At 35.5% G+C, this 17,585-nt stretch overlaps 2 protein-coding genes across 6 annotated transcripts in view; one reads left to right on the top strand and one right to left on the bottom strand.

Annotated features, from left to right (window-relative positions):
• Nucleotides 1-17,585, bottom strand: part of LOC139958665 (SWI/SNF-related matrix-associated actin-dependent regulator of chromatin subfamily D member 1-like) — a 135,248-nt gene that overhangs the window by 99,293 nt on the left and 18,370 nt on the right. The gene's annotated exons all lie outside the window — the stretch shown is intronic.
• Nucleotides 1-17,585, top strand: part of LOC139958664 (steroid 17-alpha-hydroxylase/17,20 lyase-like) — a 78,511-nt gene that overhangs the window by 50,764 nt on the left and 10,162 nt on the right. The window contains exons 1-2 of one of the 4 annotated variants that reach the window (XM_071955913.1): nt 7,664-9,101; nt 12,061-13,143. In XM_071955913.1, coding sequence (XP_071812014.1) covers nt 12,252-13,143 — 892 coding nt within the window. In that variant the 5' untranslated portion in view covers nt 7,664-9,101; nt 12,061-12,251. The other 3 variants (XM_071955914.1, XR_011789836.1, XM_071955911.1) reach the window with 3 other exon arrangements.

Raw genomic sequence — 17,585 nt, 5'->3', positions numbered from 1 at the left:
CCAGTGATTTTTTTGCGGCCCGTGAGATGTCTCAAGAAAAAGAAAAAAATATCAATCTATTTTACATCATCACAAAAAAATGCTAGCTGCTTAGAATTTATCTGCACTAATGATGCTGTCAGGTAGGCCTACTATCCCATTAATGATCAACTGTACTGTATTGACATTATGTTTTTGTGAATACAGATTAAGTACACACACCTATTGCTTGAAAGTCCTCGGAATCAAAGGTTTGAAATCAACAGCAGGTCGCTGGTAAAGTGCGGCCCAGTCAATTTTTCACTCCTTATATCTGGCCCATTTATTCAAAAAGGTTGCCAACCCCTGAATATTAATCAACCAAAGAAACCAATCATGTTTCCTTCACAACCCTTTTGTTCCAAAGTTTACAACAATGTCCTTCCATTTTGTTGCAAATTTTCGTCCAATTTTCGAGCGCTTAAGAGGAAATGTGAGATTTGTTTTTTACGAGACAGTTATTAATGTCCAACATAAACTGTCTCTAAATCAGAGTACATTAACCTCAATAAGACAAGATTCCAAGAAGGACGTCTTGCCATTCCAACAAATTATCTCGCTGTGTACAGCCATGTTTCATTATGGATCATTATTTTGGGAAGTACGACCAGTACCATTTGTAAAACGACCTCCACAGGGGTGCAACCACAGAATTTAGTAGGCAGTCTGCCACGACGACATGGACGCACGAAAACGATTGTCCCTCCCCCTCATCTTCCTTCATTGCTGGTTTTTTTCCTAGAAGGATGAATGGTCTCTAGAGCAGTGAACTAAAATGTATTGATTAAAAAAATCAAGGCTAATAAATTTTATGAGGTAAATAATTAGGATTATGGAGACCTGTATTAAAGAAGTTAGATGTATGTTCTACTATAAAGAGTAGTCTACCCCTGCAAACTTCCTAATGCTGTAGATTAATATCGAGACCATTTGATATTAAGAGCATTAATGTCATCGTGCATGATCGGAGTTAGCACTGACACATTGCAAAATCAAGGTCATTTCAATCAAAAGTGAAATGGCACTCGACCTTCAAGGTCTGATTTCCAACCCTGTAATAACATTTGTAAGAAGAACTTTAAAACGGTTAACATTATTCTAATTATCAGATCTATATAATGTTCTATATACAATGTTAAACATTATTTATTTTTTTCCAGCTGGTCAATTTGCAACACTCTTTTATACTATTAAAAATGTCATAAAAATGCAGTTTACTAGCATCACTAATAAACTTTGAATTTAAATAATGACCAAAAAAGTTTAAATGTTGAAATGAATTTGCTTGTGAGCTCTATCAGCTAGGGTTTGTAAAATATATGTTACATATAAGCATTTGGAAATAGACAGATATGAAATATGAGTCCTTAGTTATTGACCTTTTAACTGACCATTCAGATTGACCATCACTTACCTATTCGCAACTGAGTCACTAAAGAGGGGTGAAAACAGTTCACTGGACAAAAAATCTGCCATTAGAATGATAGATTTGGAAGAAAGAGGAAGTGGTGACCTGGAAGTGGGTCAACAGGGATGACATGAGAGTGGGTCAATAGGGAGTGACCTGGGAGTGGGTCAACAGGGATGAACTGGAAGTGGGTCAACATGGATGGTCTGAAAGTGGGTCAACAGAAGTGGTTCAGAAAGAGTGACCTGGGAGTGGGTCAACAAGAGTGACCTGGAAATGGGTCTACAGGGATAAACTGGAAGTGGGTCAATAGGAGTGACATGGAAGTGGGTCAACAGGGATGGTCTGAAAGTGGGTCAACAGAAGTGGTTCAGTAAGAGTGACCCGGGAGTGGGTCAACAAGAGTGACCTGGAAGTGGGTCAACAGGGATGAACTGGAAGTGGGTCAATAGGAGTGACATGGAACCACTCAACAGGGATGGTCTAAAAGTGGGTCAACAGAAGTGGTTCAGTAAGAGTGACCTGGAAGTGGGTCAACAAGAGTGACCTGGAAGTGGGTCAACAGGGATGAACTGGAAGTGGGTCAATAGGAGTGACCTGGGAGTGGGTCAATATGTAGGAGTGACCTGGGAGTGGGTCAACTGGGTAACCTTGAAGTGGGCCAACAGGGGTAACCTGGATCAGAGTGTATAAACAGAGATGAGACTAGTAAGAGAGGAGTGAAGTAAATTTAGCACCAAGCAATTACCTCAGTGTTGCAATTATATTACTATTAGAAAATAATAAAGAGAGGTAGACATAAGTGAATTTGCTTCTGAGTTCCTAGAAGAGTACTTGCTATCCATCAATAGTTATGATTGAGAGATACAAAATTGACATTCCAATAAAGAAAAAGGTGATATTTTTCCTTTCTTTTCTGTACTTTTTATACAGAAATGGGGGAGGTGTGGTAATGGCATAATTTTTCAGAATTCAGTTCCTTTCAGTCTGTAAATCAGATACTGTTAAGCTCTAGTGTAGTGTAGTGTGCTTTAATGTGGTGTGATGTAGTGTAGGTTTGTTGTGTGTATGTGTGTGTATTTCTGGTTTTCTACATAAAAAGAACACTGAGAATTGTTCTTGTAAGGATTTGTAGCAGAAGTTTTTTGTACTATTTCATTCATGATCAATATTTTACTCCAGGTTTTAACTAATTACCATTAAGACTTAGTTTTTTGCATAAAATATATGTAGTAAAAGTTGGGTATATTCTTCAAAGTTTGTGCACCTGTTCTTGTTTTTATCATATTTGGGCTTTTCCTTTCCTTTCGTGTTTTTTTATCTTTTTTTCCCTCGTGCTGTCTCAATGTCCCATTTAGGAGAGGAGGAGGAAATATATATATTCTCAAAGAGCAATGTTCTCTTACCGTAGTATATAAACCGCTATCATCAAAAACTTAATTGGCTCCCCCGATGATGAGAAACCTTTCTAAACAGTAGGAGGCGCCAAAAACTCAGTTTCTGGGTCATACCATATAGTGAAAGTAAACTAAATTGTCAGTGGAGTTATTTCTTAAAGGGGAATATTCACTGACATAAAAGTTTAGTGCAAAGATCCTAACTGTGCTCATGTGTGGATGATGTTAACAGCAGTCAAACTCCATCCGCAAAACTACAACAGGACACTAATATAGACTCATTACTTAATAAAATATATAATACCAAAGTTCTTTTTTTTTTGTAATACACCAACTACCTGTAAAATGAATTAATAAGTAGTATTACATATACTACTGTCATATGTTATTTCATTCATATTCCATGACACTTACATGGGGAGAAAGTGACCCCATAAACTGGGGGAGGAACTTGATCCCATAAAGTCGGTCAGTCGGTCAGCAAATTCGTAATGCGCCTCTGGTCCTCCGAAAAAAACATCCAAGTTTCTGTTCGGACAACCAAAACCAGCTTTGTTTGGTCGTTGCTTGGATGACGTGTTGGTTTACATCAGATTCTGATTGCATTAATTGCGACTCAAAATAGGAAAAAAATTAGAACTTGGTATCATCCTCTCTAATTACTCTGAAGATACTGAAATATTGAAACAGAACAAAAATTGTGGTAGGCCTACAGTTTATACTAGCTCATAGCTGGTGTTCTATAGTTTTCAAACCTACACAATTCTCCTATATTCTGTACATACATACATTGATCATTCTTTGTTTATTTTGATACATTTTTTCAGACAACCACAAAGTAAGACTATGGTTGTCCAAAGGAAAACCAGAAGTAATCCTTGTAACAGTTTGCTCTGACTAGTCATGTCTTTCCAGGGTTAGAATGCAGTCCACCTACTGTAACTCACACTATCCCTTTAAATCAGCACACAGACTAAGAGAAAATTATGTCAACATGTGCACGAAAAACATTAAGACATTCCAAGAACAATGGGTATATTTTTAGCTCGTATTATGACATCATAAAGGATGAACCAAAACCCTTTGTTCAAATTGTATATATCTCACTGACAGAAACAATCTAGCAAAAACTTTTGCTATACAGAACTAAATCTGTGCCGTTTTAAATATTATTGTTTGTTTGTGAATCTGAAATCTGTTAATAAAATCCTGACATTTAACTGCCAGCATTACCAACAAATCTAGTTTTACAGTTAAATACTTATTTGTAATCATCTTGCCAAGTTTAACAAACAGATTCATGCACTCCTTTCCTGCAAATGGTTTGGCTCACAAGAATATTAAACAGCTTTCTGCATTCCTATTTGGGAATTTACCTTCCAGAGACACACAGTCAGTGACTGATATATTCTTCTCATATTCACACATGTAGTAGTCATGAATGAAGCATAACTGTACGACCCCTAACAAAAAGTCACAAACAATAAACTTTTTGGTGACATATAGGAGTGTAAAGGGTAGTGATATGACCCACATATCAACATAAAGAATAAGGTCTGTTCTTCACCTCACAAATGAATTGAAGAAATCACAAACTGAACATAGTACATGGGAGGGTGGTATTTAAGACCACCATTTCAGAGAGTAATATATTTGACAGGAAATGAAGTAATTAGCGATATATTAAATAGAACAGAAAAAAACGCACATAATGACAACCAAGTGTGGACATTTCCCTCACCAAATGCCTGTGATACCCGCCGGCGGCGTGGCAACCGATGGATTTTGTGAACTTTCCGAGCAATCGGTGTCATGTGTGAGCATCATCAACAAAATAGCAGTAGTATGTAGGGTAAAACACTGACCCCACAGTTGTGAAATCAATTGAATTCACATGAGGAGAATTCTTTCAAATTGTATCCTGAAGAGAGCTATTCAGAGGACATCCTTTGCCTTGTGGATCAAACCGGTAGGAAATCTCTGGTTCGTCCTACTTTTCAGGTTGGTGCCCAATATATGGCACCGTATAGCTCTGTGATACATATTTAGCAAGTTTTTCGGGGGCGAGGATGTTCTTTCGTGAGAGTATAACACATTTTAAGGAGGGCTTCAAGCTCCCGACATCAACAGAGAAAAAAAAGAAAATGTAAAATTGCCAAAGGTGAAAAAGTTCACGTTTGATGGCAGAGGAAAAGATAACCGTCGTAACTTTGCGTTGTTTGCACGACGGGTGGGAGGGAGACAGTAAAAAAAAAGTGAATAACAGTTTCAAGTATTATGAGTTAACCTAGCTTACATAAAGGGATAACAATTACACGCAAGTTGTGAGAAATACAGCAGTACAACAGGCACACTTGATGATATTTCTTATCCAATATTCCAAGCTTAAAAGCCATTTTTAGAACAATTATGAGTAATAATAAAGTTATAAAACCTGACAGCACTTGGAAACTTGAAAGAATACCTTGAGCTTTTGCATCAATTGATGCATTTTATACCTTCTGTTTACACTATTTGCTGATAAAGATCTACCTGGCCTTTAGATGATGATGATGTTTCCCAGGGAATTTAACCACCAAGATATGAAAAATGAAATCCATAACTCATCTAAATTGCCATTAGTTAGGTGCATAATGAACACACACACAAACAGATGTCATCCTGACCTGGAACGATATATATATATATATATATATATATATATATATATATATATATATATATATATATATATATATATATATATATATATATATATATATATGATCTAGGGTAATGCCCACAACATTGTGGAATTTCTTGTTTAAAACTGCTCTCTGCCAAGATTATTTAAATCACTCACATTGTAATTCAGATCCGAGTTGCTTTGACACCAGCCGTTTGATCAGCAACACAAGTATATGGTGAGTGCGTGTTTGTTCGGCATCTTGTGTAAAAAGACTCATTACGCAATAGGAAATGATTTTGTGTATATATTTCTCTTAATTTGAGCAAAAAAATGCAAATTTGAATGATTAAGTGCTACAGTGATGTAAAATTGATGCTACTTTAAGAGCAATTGTGTATTTTTGTTAATTTATATAACAAAATTATGCAAATTGATGAGTAGATTTAGAGATTGTTAAAAGAGGATGTAAAGCTGGAATTCAGCATAATTACATTCTTCATCATATTTATCCACTCATATCTTTAAATTTGTATTATCTGGCTAAATTTTACACAATCCGTAGCGATGAAATGTAGACGGTACGTGTAAACTTCAAAGGTTTGTAAATTACGAGACAATCATTCAATATATACGATATAATATACGATATATATATGATGTAACTACGAAAAATACAAACACAAGTTTGAAATGTTTGTTATGCTACATTTCACAATGGTTCAGGTTTTTTTTCATTTTTTATGATTATTATTATTTTTTTTATTTTTTTTATTCATTGAATTTTCTCATATATGGTAAATTGTAGATTGTTGCTTAATATGATTTCACCATCAGAAGTACAACACAAAGTTAACATTTATATGTGTTAAGATGCCTGCAATTTCTAGTTAAACAAAGATGGTTCTAACTAAAAGTCCCAAATACTGCTGTTTTCCTAGCTTTGACTTTCCACTTTCATTGAAGGTCCAAATTGTGAGTTGAGACCCAGAGAAATGTTGGAGTTAAGTAAAAGTTTGACTGACAACACAATCAGTTTTTACATAATTTTGTTTTGAATGTTTGGTGGACCCCCAAAAACCTTATAAACAAAATTCAAGAAAAGAGCCAAACGAAACCCAGGAACTGAAAAAGCCGAAATGACTATGCAGGTGGTTTAGATAATCTAAAGCTGTGAGACGGATGCTTTTGTCTCTTCTGACAAACCTGATTACTCAAATTCTGTTTCCTGCTGAGGTGGCCAATAGGATAACGATTGAATTTCATTGGCACATCCAACCACAGGTGGCGGCAATGACTGAGATGCTGGTTTTCAGAAAGAAATTACCCGATTGTTGATAGGTCAAAAGTTTGAAATAATGCCACATAGGAAAAACTTGGACAGTTCTCAGAAACAGAAAAACAAAAAACTTCTGTTTTATAGTTCTGGCTCTTAGGAATTACCAAGGATGCCGTAAACATACTGAATATTGCTATGTTTTAGATTTTGGGTTGTATGAGATTAGCTGACAGAATGATATCAAATTCACAAATAGGAAATTCTGATGAATTTGTTTAGTTTGGACTCTTTATTGTAAAACAACTGTTGGTCCGACAACGGGTTACTTTTCGTCATTGCAAACAATAGTAAAATTAGATATTCCTTAAGCATTTAGCATTCAGTGCCTAGAGTACTGGTTGTCAGCATTTACTTAAGTACTATATATTTTTAACATGGTGCCTATTCAAAGGGGGGGGGGTGGGGGAGATGAATATTGAGATTCTTTAAACAATAGAATAGCTCATGACTAACATCCAAGTTAATTGCTCGTCTTCTACACATTCTTTCTCTTTTTTCATATTAATTTTATGAATTATAACCTCCTAACATTTTTTTTAATGGTCCAAAGAGATGAATGGCTATAGACACTCTTCTACTGTAGCTACCATGTCAAACCTGTCATTGACTGTTACTGTGTGCTATATAAACCCATTACAAAACGATTGCATTTGTTATTATCAGAAATTTTCAGAATCGAGACCACCAAATATGCATCATTAAACCTTGGTCAATTAATTCTTTGAGTTTTAATAATAATTTTGAAACTAAGCCATAAACTATTTTTAACACACATGGCTATTTTCAAAAATTGTCTACAGAGTACAGAACATTAAACACGGTTCGACAATAGATTATCAATATATATGCACAAACAAACCATGTTTTGGCCTTGACCTAAATAAGCTGCTTTTAAACATGGAAATGACTATCATGTTCTCAAAATAAAAAAAATATATGTACTCTAAAGCTTGATTATTTTACCATATTTTTCTTATTTCTTTGTCTTTATGTGGGAGTTAATCTCTCCACCATATTCATGATCTCCATCTTACTACCTTGCCAACATGAATGCCTCTAAGCCTCTCCAAAGCAAAAATAAAGCCATAAAAATCCATCGCAAACACTATAGAGAGTGCAATGCACCTACACATAACCATACTGACAGTGGAAAGAAATTCCTTGGGAGTTATTTCTGAATGGTTGGCCACACATGAATGAATATAATGCTTCCTAATTTACACCACGTCATACAATGCATAGATCTACCCATACACTTGTATTACATCTTAAAGCTAGGTTAGTAGGTTTTTGGGTCAGCAGACATGTAGCTCAAAGAAACAATAGAAGAAGGTTAATAGTGAGATCCAGCCACCAGGAGGGAAAGCTTTCGGGGCGCGAATAGTTTCGATACCCTAACGAAGAATGGTACAGCCCAGCTTAAAAGCCTTTCCATGCTGATATGTTGCCACACTTTAACTTCTACTGAAAAAGAAAAAAAAACAACCACAATAACAGAATCATAATTGACAGCTGAAACTCAATGAAATAGTGGGAGGATCATATTTAGCATTTCATTGCACACCCATATCAGGTAAAATTTGTGGTGCATTTTTTTTCTTGAAAAATGAGGTTATCCACCTGGTGGTCTTTTTAAGGGGGTTGTTTTCTTTCACAATGGGGCATTTAAAAGCTGACCAACTGTTCTTCTTCGAGAAATACATTTTAACAAACCAGAGCTTCTAAACTTGTGGTTTTTACGCATGTTTTATGCAGCGAATGGGATAGCCAAACCAATCTACCAACACCATGTGCCATCTACTAGATATATAAGTCATTCAAAAATGTACTTTGCAGTTATTATAGATACCAAATTATTCATTTTTGCCAGGAAAAACTCATCGTCTTCCAGTTCAATTCACAGCAATAAATCTTCCAATTACACTCTTTAATCTCTTCTCAAACAAACATTATTCAACTATTAAAGTCTGAAAAAGTTGGCGATAAAAGTGCTTGTGCATGACACTTTCGACGTTACCAGAAGTTTTCATTTCATTTTATGGATTAGTAACATGCCATTTTTGCCATTTCAAAGTGTCTGAGAAACCGTATGGACGGTTTGATCACGGTTGCGTTAGCTTTAATTGCCGGTTCAGAGTCTTTCTTTCATCAATGTATCGTGGAAGTATGGATTTCCTCAGTATCGCACGTGCATATATTTACTTATGATAAATGTGTTTGACTTTTGACCTGAAGAAGAACGATGTTATTGGACAACACTAGACACTACTTCAGGTAGGGAGTTTTTATGACATAATTAGTGTTGTAAATAATTCAGAGAGGTCGCAGTTCTTATGAAATAGTAGGTGTTTGACTTCAGACATTATCTAGTTCATGTGACTACTGCATAGTACACATCTGAAAACACATCTAAAAAATTTATTATGATTTGTAAATCATGTACTTGATTGCTTCTCGTAGTAACTTGAACCACATAAATAGGCCTTCTTTACTTATTATTCTACTACAAAGCAGTTATTTGCATTCGGTTAGATAATATTTCAATATTATAAGATGATAAACTTTGAAACACAGTTCGTTAATTCATTTTTAATAACGAAGAATATGCTGAAGACTGAAATTTTCAGATGCACTTTAAGTTGATGGGATTATATAAATTATTTAAATTTATTTGTTAGATCATGTTCAAGTCATAAAAAAGCTTGTAGGGTATCTTAGTTTGATGATTGAAACGTTGACTAAAACAAGGGTAATTGCGGGAAGTTTGGAGACATAATGGAAACTGCTATATTTTGCATTGGTTTGTTACCTGAGAGAGAAACACAAGATATTACTTTAGACATGTCCCTTAACCTTACAAAGTAATCCATACAGTTGTAATCATTATCATTTTTTATGTTCTAGATTAGAGTGTTTATAAACTATTTAGTTCAATAGGGGACAGCTTCTGTCCAACATCGTTTACAAAAACTCTCCAGGCTTCTGCACTTTTAACATCATTCTTGGTGGGCTAATTCATGTACTTTAAGCTGAATTCTGTGTTAAATTTGTCACAAATCTTGTAGTAAAATATGCCACTTTTAAAGAATAGATGAAATTCCTGTAAGCATCTGTAACTTAAGTCTAGATCTAAATCATAATAGGAACAATGAAATTTGGCAAAAAACTTCAAATGAGACAATATTAACTAGTCACTAAAATCCGCAAGAGACAATTACTTTCCTGGTTTGTATTAAATGAGTAATAACTCAAATGTAGCAGCTATATATATATGTTTGTTAAAGTTACATAGATTTCACAGCTACTGTAGCTTGAGGTATATCCTATTATGTACAAATTACAGATCATGGCCTCAATAACAATCATAGAAATTATATAGATATGCCATCAAAATCCTTAGCCATTAAATCATCGGTTATTAATATAGAAAACGTTACTGTACAATTCAATGCACATAGGTACTGTGTATATGGAATCAGCTTTGAATATATACTCGGTGCAGTAAGGCCAAACATTGCTAAAAACACAGTAAAAACATCACGTTTTCCTTCTATTTTTGTCTTTCTTTTTTTGCGGCAATATAACATTTTCCTTCTTCTTTCACACTGCATTGCCCTCATGTTCAACAATGGCCTTTGAATTCCCTCTCATGCAAGCGTGAGTGTCCGACACTAGTTTATGTGGGTTTTTCCTTATTAAATTATACAAAAAAGATGGTACAAAAGTATGCACTTTGCCACAGATCAGTAACTTAAATAAATCTCTTTCAAATACTATAACAGAAACTTTGAATGAAGCAGAGATAAAAAGAATATAAAAAAAGGTCCCCCAGACAGTGATGATAATTAGTTAGTTTGGTTTCTTTGTCACGTTGTTTTTGTTGATTACAACGTTTATTTTCTGCTTAACCAACTTTGAACATAAGGACACCAATAACTTGGAAAAAGGGTGCTTAAAGCTGCATATTGTCTGGACTTTGCTGTACATTCTGGTCTGGTGGTATCCTATAGAGTTACCAAAAGTTACATATACATATATGGGGACTCGTTTTTTTTTTTTTTAAATTAGTGAACGCCACAACTTGCATTATAAGGAAGAAGGAAATTAGGGGCTCCATGTTTTGCCAAGGACAAACTAGAGTTTTACTTGAAAGTAAGGTTAAGGTTCTTTCAAATGCCTCTCAATTGCTAGCACAAACAGTGATTTTTTTAAGGCAAACACTGTGTAAATTTGTATTATGAGTGTTCATCAAACCATGCATATATCACTTTAACAGTTAGACAACCAAAGAAAAGGGTCTTAAAAGACTGCTAGCAAATGTAAAAGATTTGGCATGATTAACCTTATCATAACAATTCAGTCCTGAAGGTGATTTGATTGTGTTTAAAAGATTACTAAGCATATATATTTGCACTTAATAATCAAATTCTTTACAGAGATGTCCTTTTCAGATGTATAGCACAGATTCCGAAGTCAGTAGCTTTATGGTTATGTAGTGCTAATAAGTTGCTGTGTTGTCTTCAGCTGAGAGAAAGTTTCATTAATCACTATGCTGTGCACAAAAGTTTTTAGTTTGGATTCCATTATTTCTGCAAATTTCTGGAAAAGATTGTGATTCAATTCTCAGGACCATGCTATTGAAATGGTATTCTTCAGTTTTTATTTAATTACAATCAGTTAATTTTCTATTAACAGTAGTTGTTTGTTTAAGATTAATCATTTCTGATCTGTGAATGGACCTGGTAGGTTGTCTTGAAAGAAACACCGCGGATTTGGTTTTTCTTCTTCGTTCTGTCTTATTTAGAAGTCCACTTGGAGCTGTTCCTTATAAAATAATTACATGGAAATTAACATTGAACTAACTTTCAATTCTTCACTATATCTTGAAATATCAGTATTGAAAAAGTGGACAGAACTGTTAAAATTCTTATCTTGATTTGTGCCAACCAGGCATAAGAGTTCAGCTCAAGAGTTTTAATGTAATAAGTGAAAACAAACAAGCTTATAGAAATGGCAAAATGATGGTATCTTATAATTAGGGAGAGTAAGGGACAAATTTATGACAGAACAGTTATCTTTCTGTGAATGTGATTATACCTATTTATTTACTAAACAGACAACTCACATCAAGACAATAAAATAAATTTTGTGGTTTAATATATGCTGATGAAAAAACTGAGAATTTTGTACCAGCATGACTTAAAAATCCCGTCTTCCATTTTGTTCTCTGCAGAAAATTATCTTCAACCAAGATCAACAGGCAGAATGCCATGAAGAAATTATCCCCTACACCAGCAAGAAGACACAAATAACAACGACGAACAAGGCCGGGAATAGAAACCCCTTTTTCTCTGTCCTAAATTTGACTCGATTGGAGGAAGAATACTTTGAAACTTTTTCGATCTGTTTCGTCGTTACCCAATCATGCTGTCACCCTGTTTAATCTGTATAGTTATTGTCATATACATAGCATTTTATTACATAAATGAGTGGAAAGAATTTTGGGTCTGGAAGGTCCCACCTGGACCCCCATCCCTCCCCCTCCTCGGTAATATTTTGCAGCTTGATTCATCTGCCATCCATCACTGCCTTACCAAAATGTCAGAGACTTACGGAAAAGTGTTCAGCCTCAAATTTGGCAGAGAGAGAGTAGTTATTTTGAATGATGCAAAAGTTATCAAAGAAACATACAATGGGCCACACGTGACTTGGAGACCCAAAATTTTCTCTTTAGACTTCTTTCTGGAGAAAGGTTTCATGACGTGTAGAGAACAACATGATTTCCATCTCCACACCAAGATCATGAGGCAAACTTTCAAGGTGATCACCAGAACCTCTCTGTGCGAGAAGCTTCATGAGGAGGCTCTGAGTTTAACAGACCGTTTCAATTCCTACCAACAAATAGCCTTTGACCCCAAAGATGATCTGAGTCTGGCTTCACTGAACATCTTGCACAACATAGCATTTGGCAAGAGGTACCAGAAAGAAGATGATGAACTCAGGTTGATATTCGACTACACAGAGAAGATTGGAAAGTCCATCACGCCTGTTCATCCAGTAAACCTATTGCCATGGCTACAACATATTCCCAACCCTTGGATAAGGTCCATGATGGATGCTAAGGAGTGTAGAGACTCACTCTTGCTCAATTTTTACAAGAAACACAAAGAAACCTTCCAGGATGGACAAATCAGAGATCTGGTGGATTGTCTCATCAAGATTGCCAACGACGCAGAGTTGGAGGGAGATACCGATGCTCTGCGACTTCTCACACCTTATCAGATCATTATTAATATCTGGACCATTTTCTTTGCAGGTGAGTCGGAACGTTCTGCTTTTTTTTTTTTTATCTTTTCCTTTGTGTTTTTTTTTTGGTCTTCTAACTTTCACTCATTGACCTACAGTATTTTGTAGATCTGTATACTAAAAGTGACTATATTAATATGTGAAATGCATAGTGATGAACATAACAAGTCTTACAAGTGTTTTTTGATAATAATAATAATGACAAGTTCAAAGAAATCTATAGACGTGAAAGGCCCACTTGTTTACCTGTAGTACCTGGCTTTTCTGTGTGTACAGTGTATACAGCAAGGCACTAATTACATTCAAGGTAATGTATACATACTGACAAAACATGTATACACTTGATAATACTTTGAAGGCATAGCTGCACTGCAGTACAAGATATTGGATTGTCACATGTTCAAGTCTTAATGTGTGTTTGCCAAATTTTAACTTTGACTTTTCCAGCTTTCTGCCCTTAAAGCTCAGTGAAAATAACACTGTTCTGTGCAATTTTCATATTAATAATCATTACCTTTATTGAGTTATCTGTCGTCAAACAATAAGAGCTTAATAAAATTCGCCAGATTTTTTAATGAGTCTGAAGATTCTACAAATTTCATTCAAAATTTGTAAGCCCCGCCCAACAGATCATGCGCCAATCAAATCTCTCTGTTTTGTTTACGATCATTAAGCCTGTGTGCTAGCTTGTGTTAGGTCCATTATCTTGAATAGTATCTTTCTTTCGGTCTTACCGATGTAGCTTGCGAAATTGTGTCATTTACTTACATTGCAAGGAAGAAACAGGTGTTTTCAGACGTTTCCTCCATGAAATTGGGTAAAAAAGGTGGACGATACAATTTTGTGTAATGAACATGCTGATATGGGCGGGTGCAGTGATTTTATGGTGAATCGTTCGCGCCAGAAGGGCAACTGAAAATAAATTTCTTTCTTTTGATTGCGACAGCTTTTCTCCATTAAACCCACCTGGTCAGAGTGCATTTAGAATAAGAAATATTGAATCTGCTTCGGAAGTTTGTTTTCCAAACTTCATCAACAAACACAAATTGAGACTTGAAATAAAGATATTCCTGGTACAAAAGTAATAGCACCGACTTTAATACTAAAGCACCTCTTTTGCATTTGGTCAACATTTTCACAAATCCACGAATCATGACACAAATCGCAATTGATCAAACTAACACGATGTCATTGTTTTATTTAAAAAGGATGAGTGATTAGTGTGTGACTAGTAATAATATATGATGACAAAGTTAAAACTTTCTACGAAATTTGGAAAATTTTATAATTAGAGGTATTAATCATTTTATGTAAATCATATGAAAAAGGCAACTCTGAAATCTTGATACACTTGAAATGAAGGGATGTCAGTGTAATGGACAAACCAAACTCAAATAGCTACATTTAAAGAAATATTGCCAGCTGAATGCACCTTTCTTACAGGGCAATAAATACTGAACAAATATCTTAGGAATGATTGGATAACAAACAAGGTTTGACAAACTGCTGCCACATATTTGCTGTCTGTACCTTGTAATTTGTTCAGGAAAATTACCCTACTGGTGACAAAAAAGGTTTTTACCAATATTTATTATCAGTGCTGCTCTTCACCCACCCACCCCCCTCCCTCCCAGCCCATGCCTCACACCCCAATACAACCCACGTATAGTGCATATGCCATGTTTCTTTCACAATTACATCAAGCCCTGTACTTACTTTGTTTGTGAAATTTATGGAAAAACCAGTTGAAACAAATTTGCAGATACTGGAATCAGTGACTGTCATAATCTCAGAAATCTTAGCATAACACTGCCTAGATGAGTTACGAATACATCCCAAAACTTACTGGTTTGGATATTTAAGAGTGACAAGCTTACCTGTCTCCCCACAACCTTAGCACTCTTGTTATACTGTGCCCAGAATGAACTGGTAACCTTTTAACACTGTGTGCCCTCTATGACAGGCCCTTACTACCCTTACTTCTCATGAGACCACTAAGAAATCTTAGCATAACACTCCTAGATGAGTTAGGTATACAGTACGATTTAACGTTCATGTGACAAACTGACAAGTTGCATTTTTTAGAAAGATGGTGCCAACTTATGCAATAATACCCATGCCAGTTGATTCTGAAGAAAAGTACAGAAACTTAAAGAGAATTCTTTATTTGTTCCAAAAGCAACGTTTTAAGACTGAATAACATGCATGATCAGCGGGATAAATTGAGTACTTGATCCATTAACACTTGATCCATGAATACTTGATCAATCAAGCAGGGTTTGGTGCTTTATTCAACTGCAGTACATTACAAACATACGTGAGTGCTATGACATAGAAACAGGCATGCATGGTGTGAAAGGTATAGAAATCTGAAATCTTCAATACAATTTTACAACTCTTTTGGGGAGCCATTACAGACGAAATTGGATGTGTTATGTCTCATTCCATGTTATTTTTGAAAGGAGAGAACTAATTTGCCAGCAATGGATTCACACTGATGACCACTGTGTCTTTGCTCAAACCTTATTTCGATCGTTACAATCAGAGTTAATGTAGACAACCCCTCAGGATCTATAAACCATTTAAAATGGGTTTGAAATAAAAACCAAACATCATCAATAATTGTAAATGTTCCAAGAGGTTTTGTCTAGCCTAGGGCATAACAAATTAAAGCAGTAATTGTATTTTTACTCTGTGTAAGAGAGAGTGATGTTGTTGCTACATGACAGCAGGGTATTTTCCTGACTGATTGGTGAGGGTTATGCAATCACACCTCCGAATGCAAGTCACATTAAGAGAAAAACTTGGAAATGTGACAAACTAATGAGTACAGTAGTCTAATTATCTACTAATGTATACGTAATGGTTTTTGACAACTTAATGAAACACATGGTCATCAGTAACTCGATTTGAAGGACTTTGCCAAGTCAAAAAACATTGACGAGCTCCATAGACTTGCTTCGGAGAAATTTCTTCTCAACCCTGAAGAAACAAAAGACCGTTCCTGATTCGTAGATGTAATGTGTATTTAATGCGGAGGCACGCAAATGTCAAAGAGATCAGGTCCCCCGTTGGGAACAATTCATTTTCTCTTGGTATCCTGTTCGCTTCAGGTCAGTTGAGCGGTCACGAATGTGCCTCACACAACAATCGTGACCATTGCAAATGGCAAAAGATGAACTGACCAAAAATGGTAATTGAAAGAATTGGCGAATGCCGCAGGTCTACAGGTACAAGTTAGGAGGAAATGAGGGCTATTTTCTGAACGCCGCAGGTGGAATTTCTTTCGACTCTATGGCTCCAAATTGAATATATATGTGCGTATCTGGTTGAATACAATGAGACAAACTAAGTATCCGTTGTTATTGGGGACTTTTTCTGTCATGAGAACGGAAACGCTGAGAGGTCGGGAAGCAGGTCATATCACCAACAGATATCAGATATATGAAATCTGACAGATATCAAACAGAACAAGCAACAACAAGAACACCCAAAGAAATGATGTAATTTACAATTGATGAACTCATCATACTTTTTCACAGGGTTCAAAGTTCTAACTCACATTTAAGAAGATATGGATATTAATTCCCTAAAACTTACTGGTTTGGGTTTGAGTATTTACTACCAAAAACAAAAAGGATACTTAAGTAATGGTCTGTGGAATCATACTTTAGATTTGGTTAGTAACCTTCGTCGGCATGATTCAAGTAAAAAATGTCAGTAAAGGCGTAGACAGAAACAGGATTGAAAAACACAGGTTTCCCTTCAGAATGGTAAATTCGGATGGAAGCGATAGCATGCAGTGACTGTAGTGGAGGTCACCAGGGGGTAGGGGGGGAGGGGAATGCAAAATTTATACCAGCTGCAATTTGGTAGATCAGGAAAGCGTGTTAGTGTAGAAGGAGACAGGTAAGAGAGGGGTGAAGTGTATACTGCACATACCTCAGAGAATCGCATTGTGATTGAGTTTAGCTTTACCAAATAGAACTCAAATAACTGTTAATTCCAGAAATACATGTACATTCATACTAAAATTGAAAATTTACATGCCTGTTTTACAATCAATGTACTTAAACTGTAACTTCACTACATTCTGAGAGAGAATGTGTCCTAGAAATGCTAAGCGAAAAATAATATGGTTACCTATTGTGTGGGTCAGAGTGTTTTTATACATCATTTCATATTATCCGGGTCAATAACATCATTCATCAAATGATGCATCTTTGTACATTAAATACAGAATAATTTACTCATTTCATACAAAGACAGTACCACCTATAATTTTTTTTAACTCCTATTTAAGGCAATTTCTAAGTCATGTTTTTAGAATTAGATATTTTTCTGGCTAACAGTTGAGTAATTTAGATCATGGAGTGGGGTAAAGATATAGGTACAGAAGAACAAGTGTGCCACCATCTCCCAATTCAATTTGATAAATCCTCTCTATCTCTA

Source organism: Apostichopus japonicus, chromosome 18 (assembly GCF_037975245.1).
Source record: "Apostichopus japonicus isolate 1M-3 chromosome 18, ASM3797524v1, whole genome shotgun sequence".
Lineage (NCBI taxonomy): Eukaryota > Metazoa > Echinodermata > Holothuroidea > Aspidochirotida > Stichopodidae > Apostichopus > Apostichopus japonicus.
This window is presented reverse-complemented; position numbering and strand designations above follow the sequence as displayed.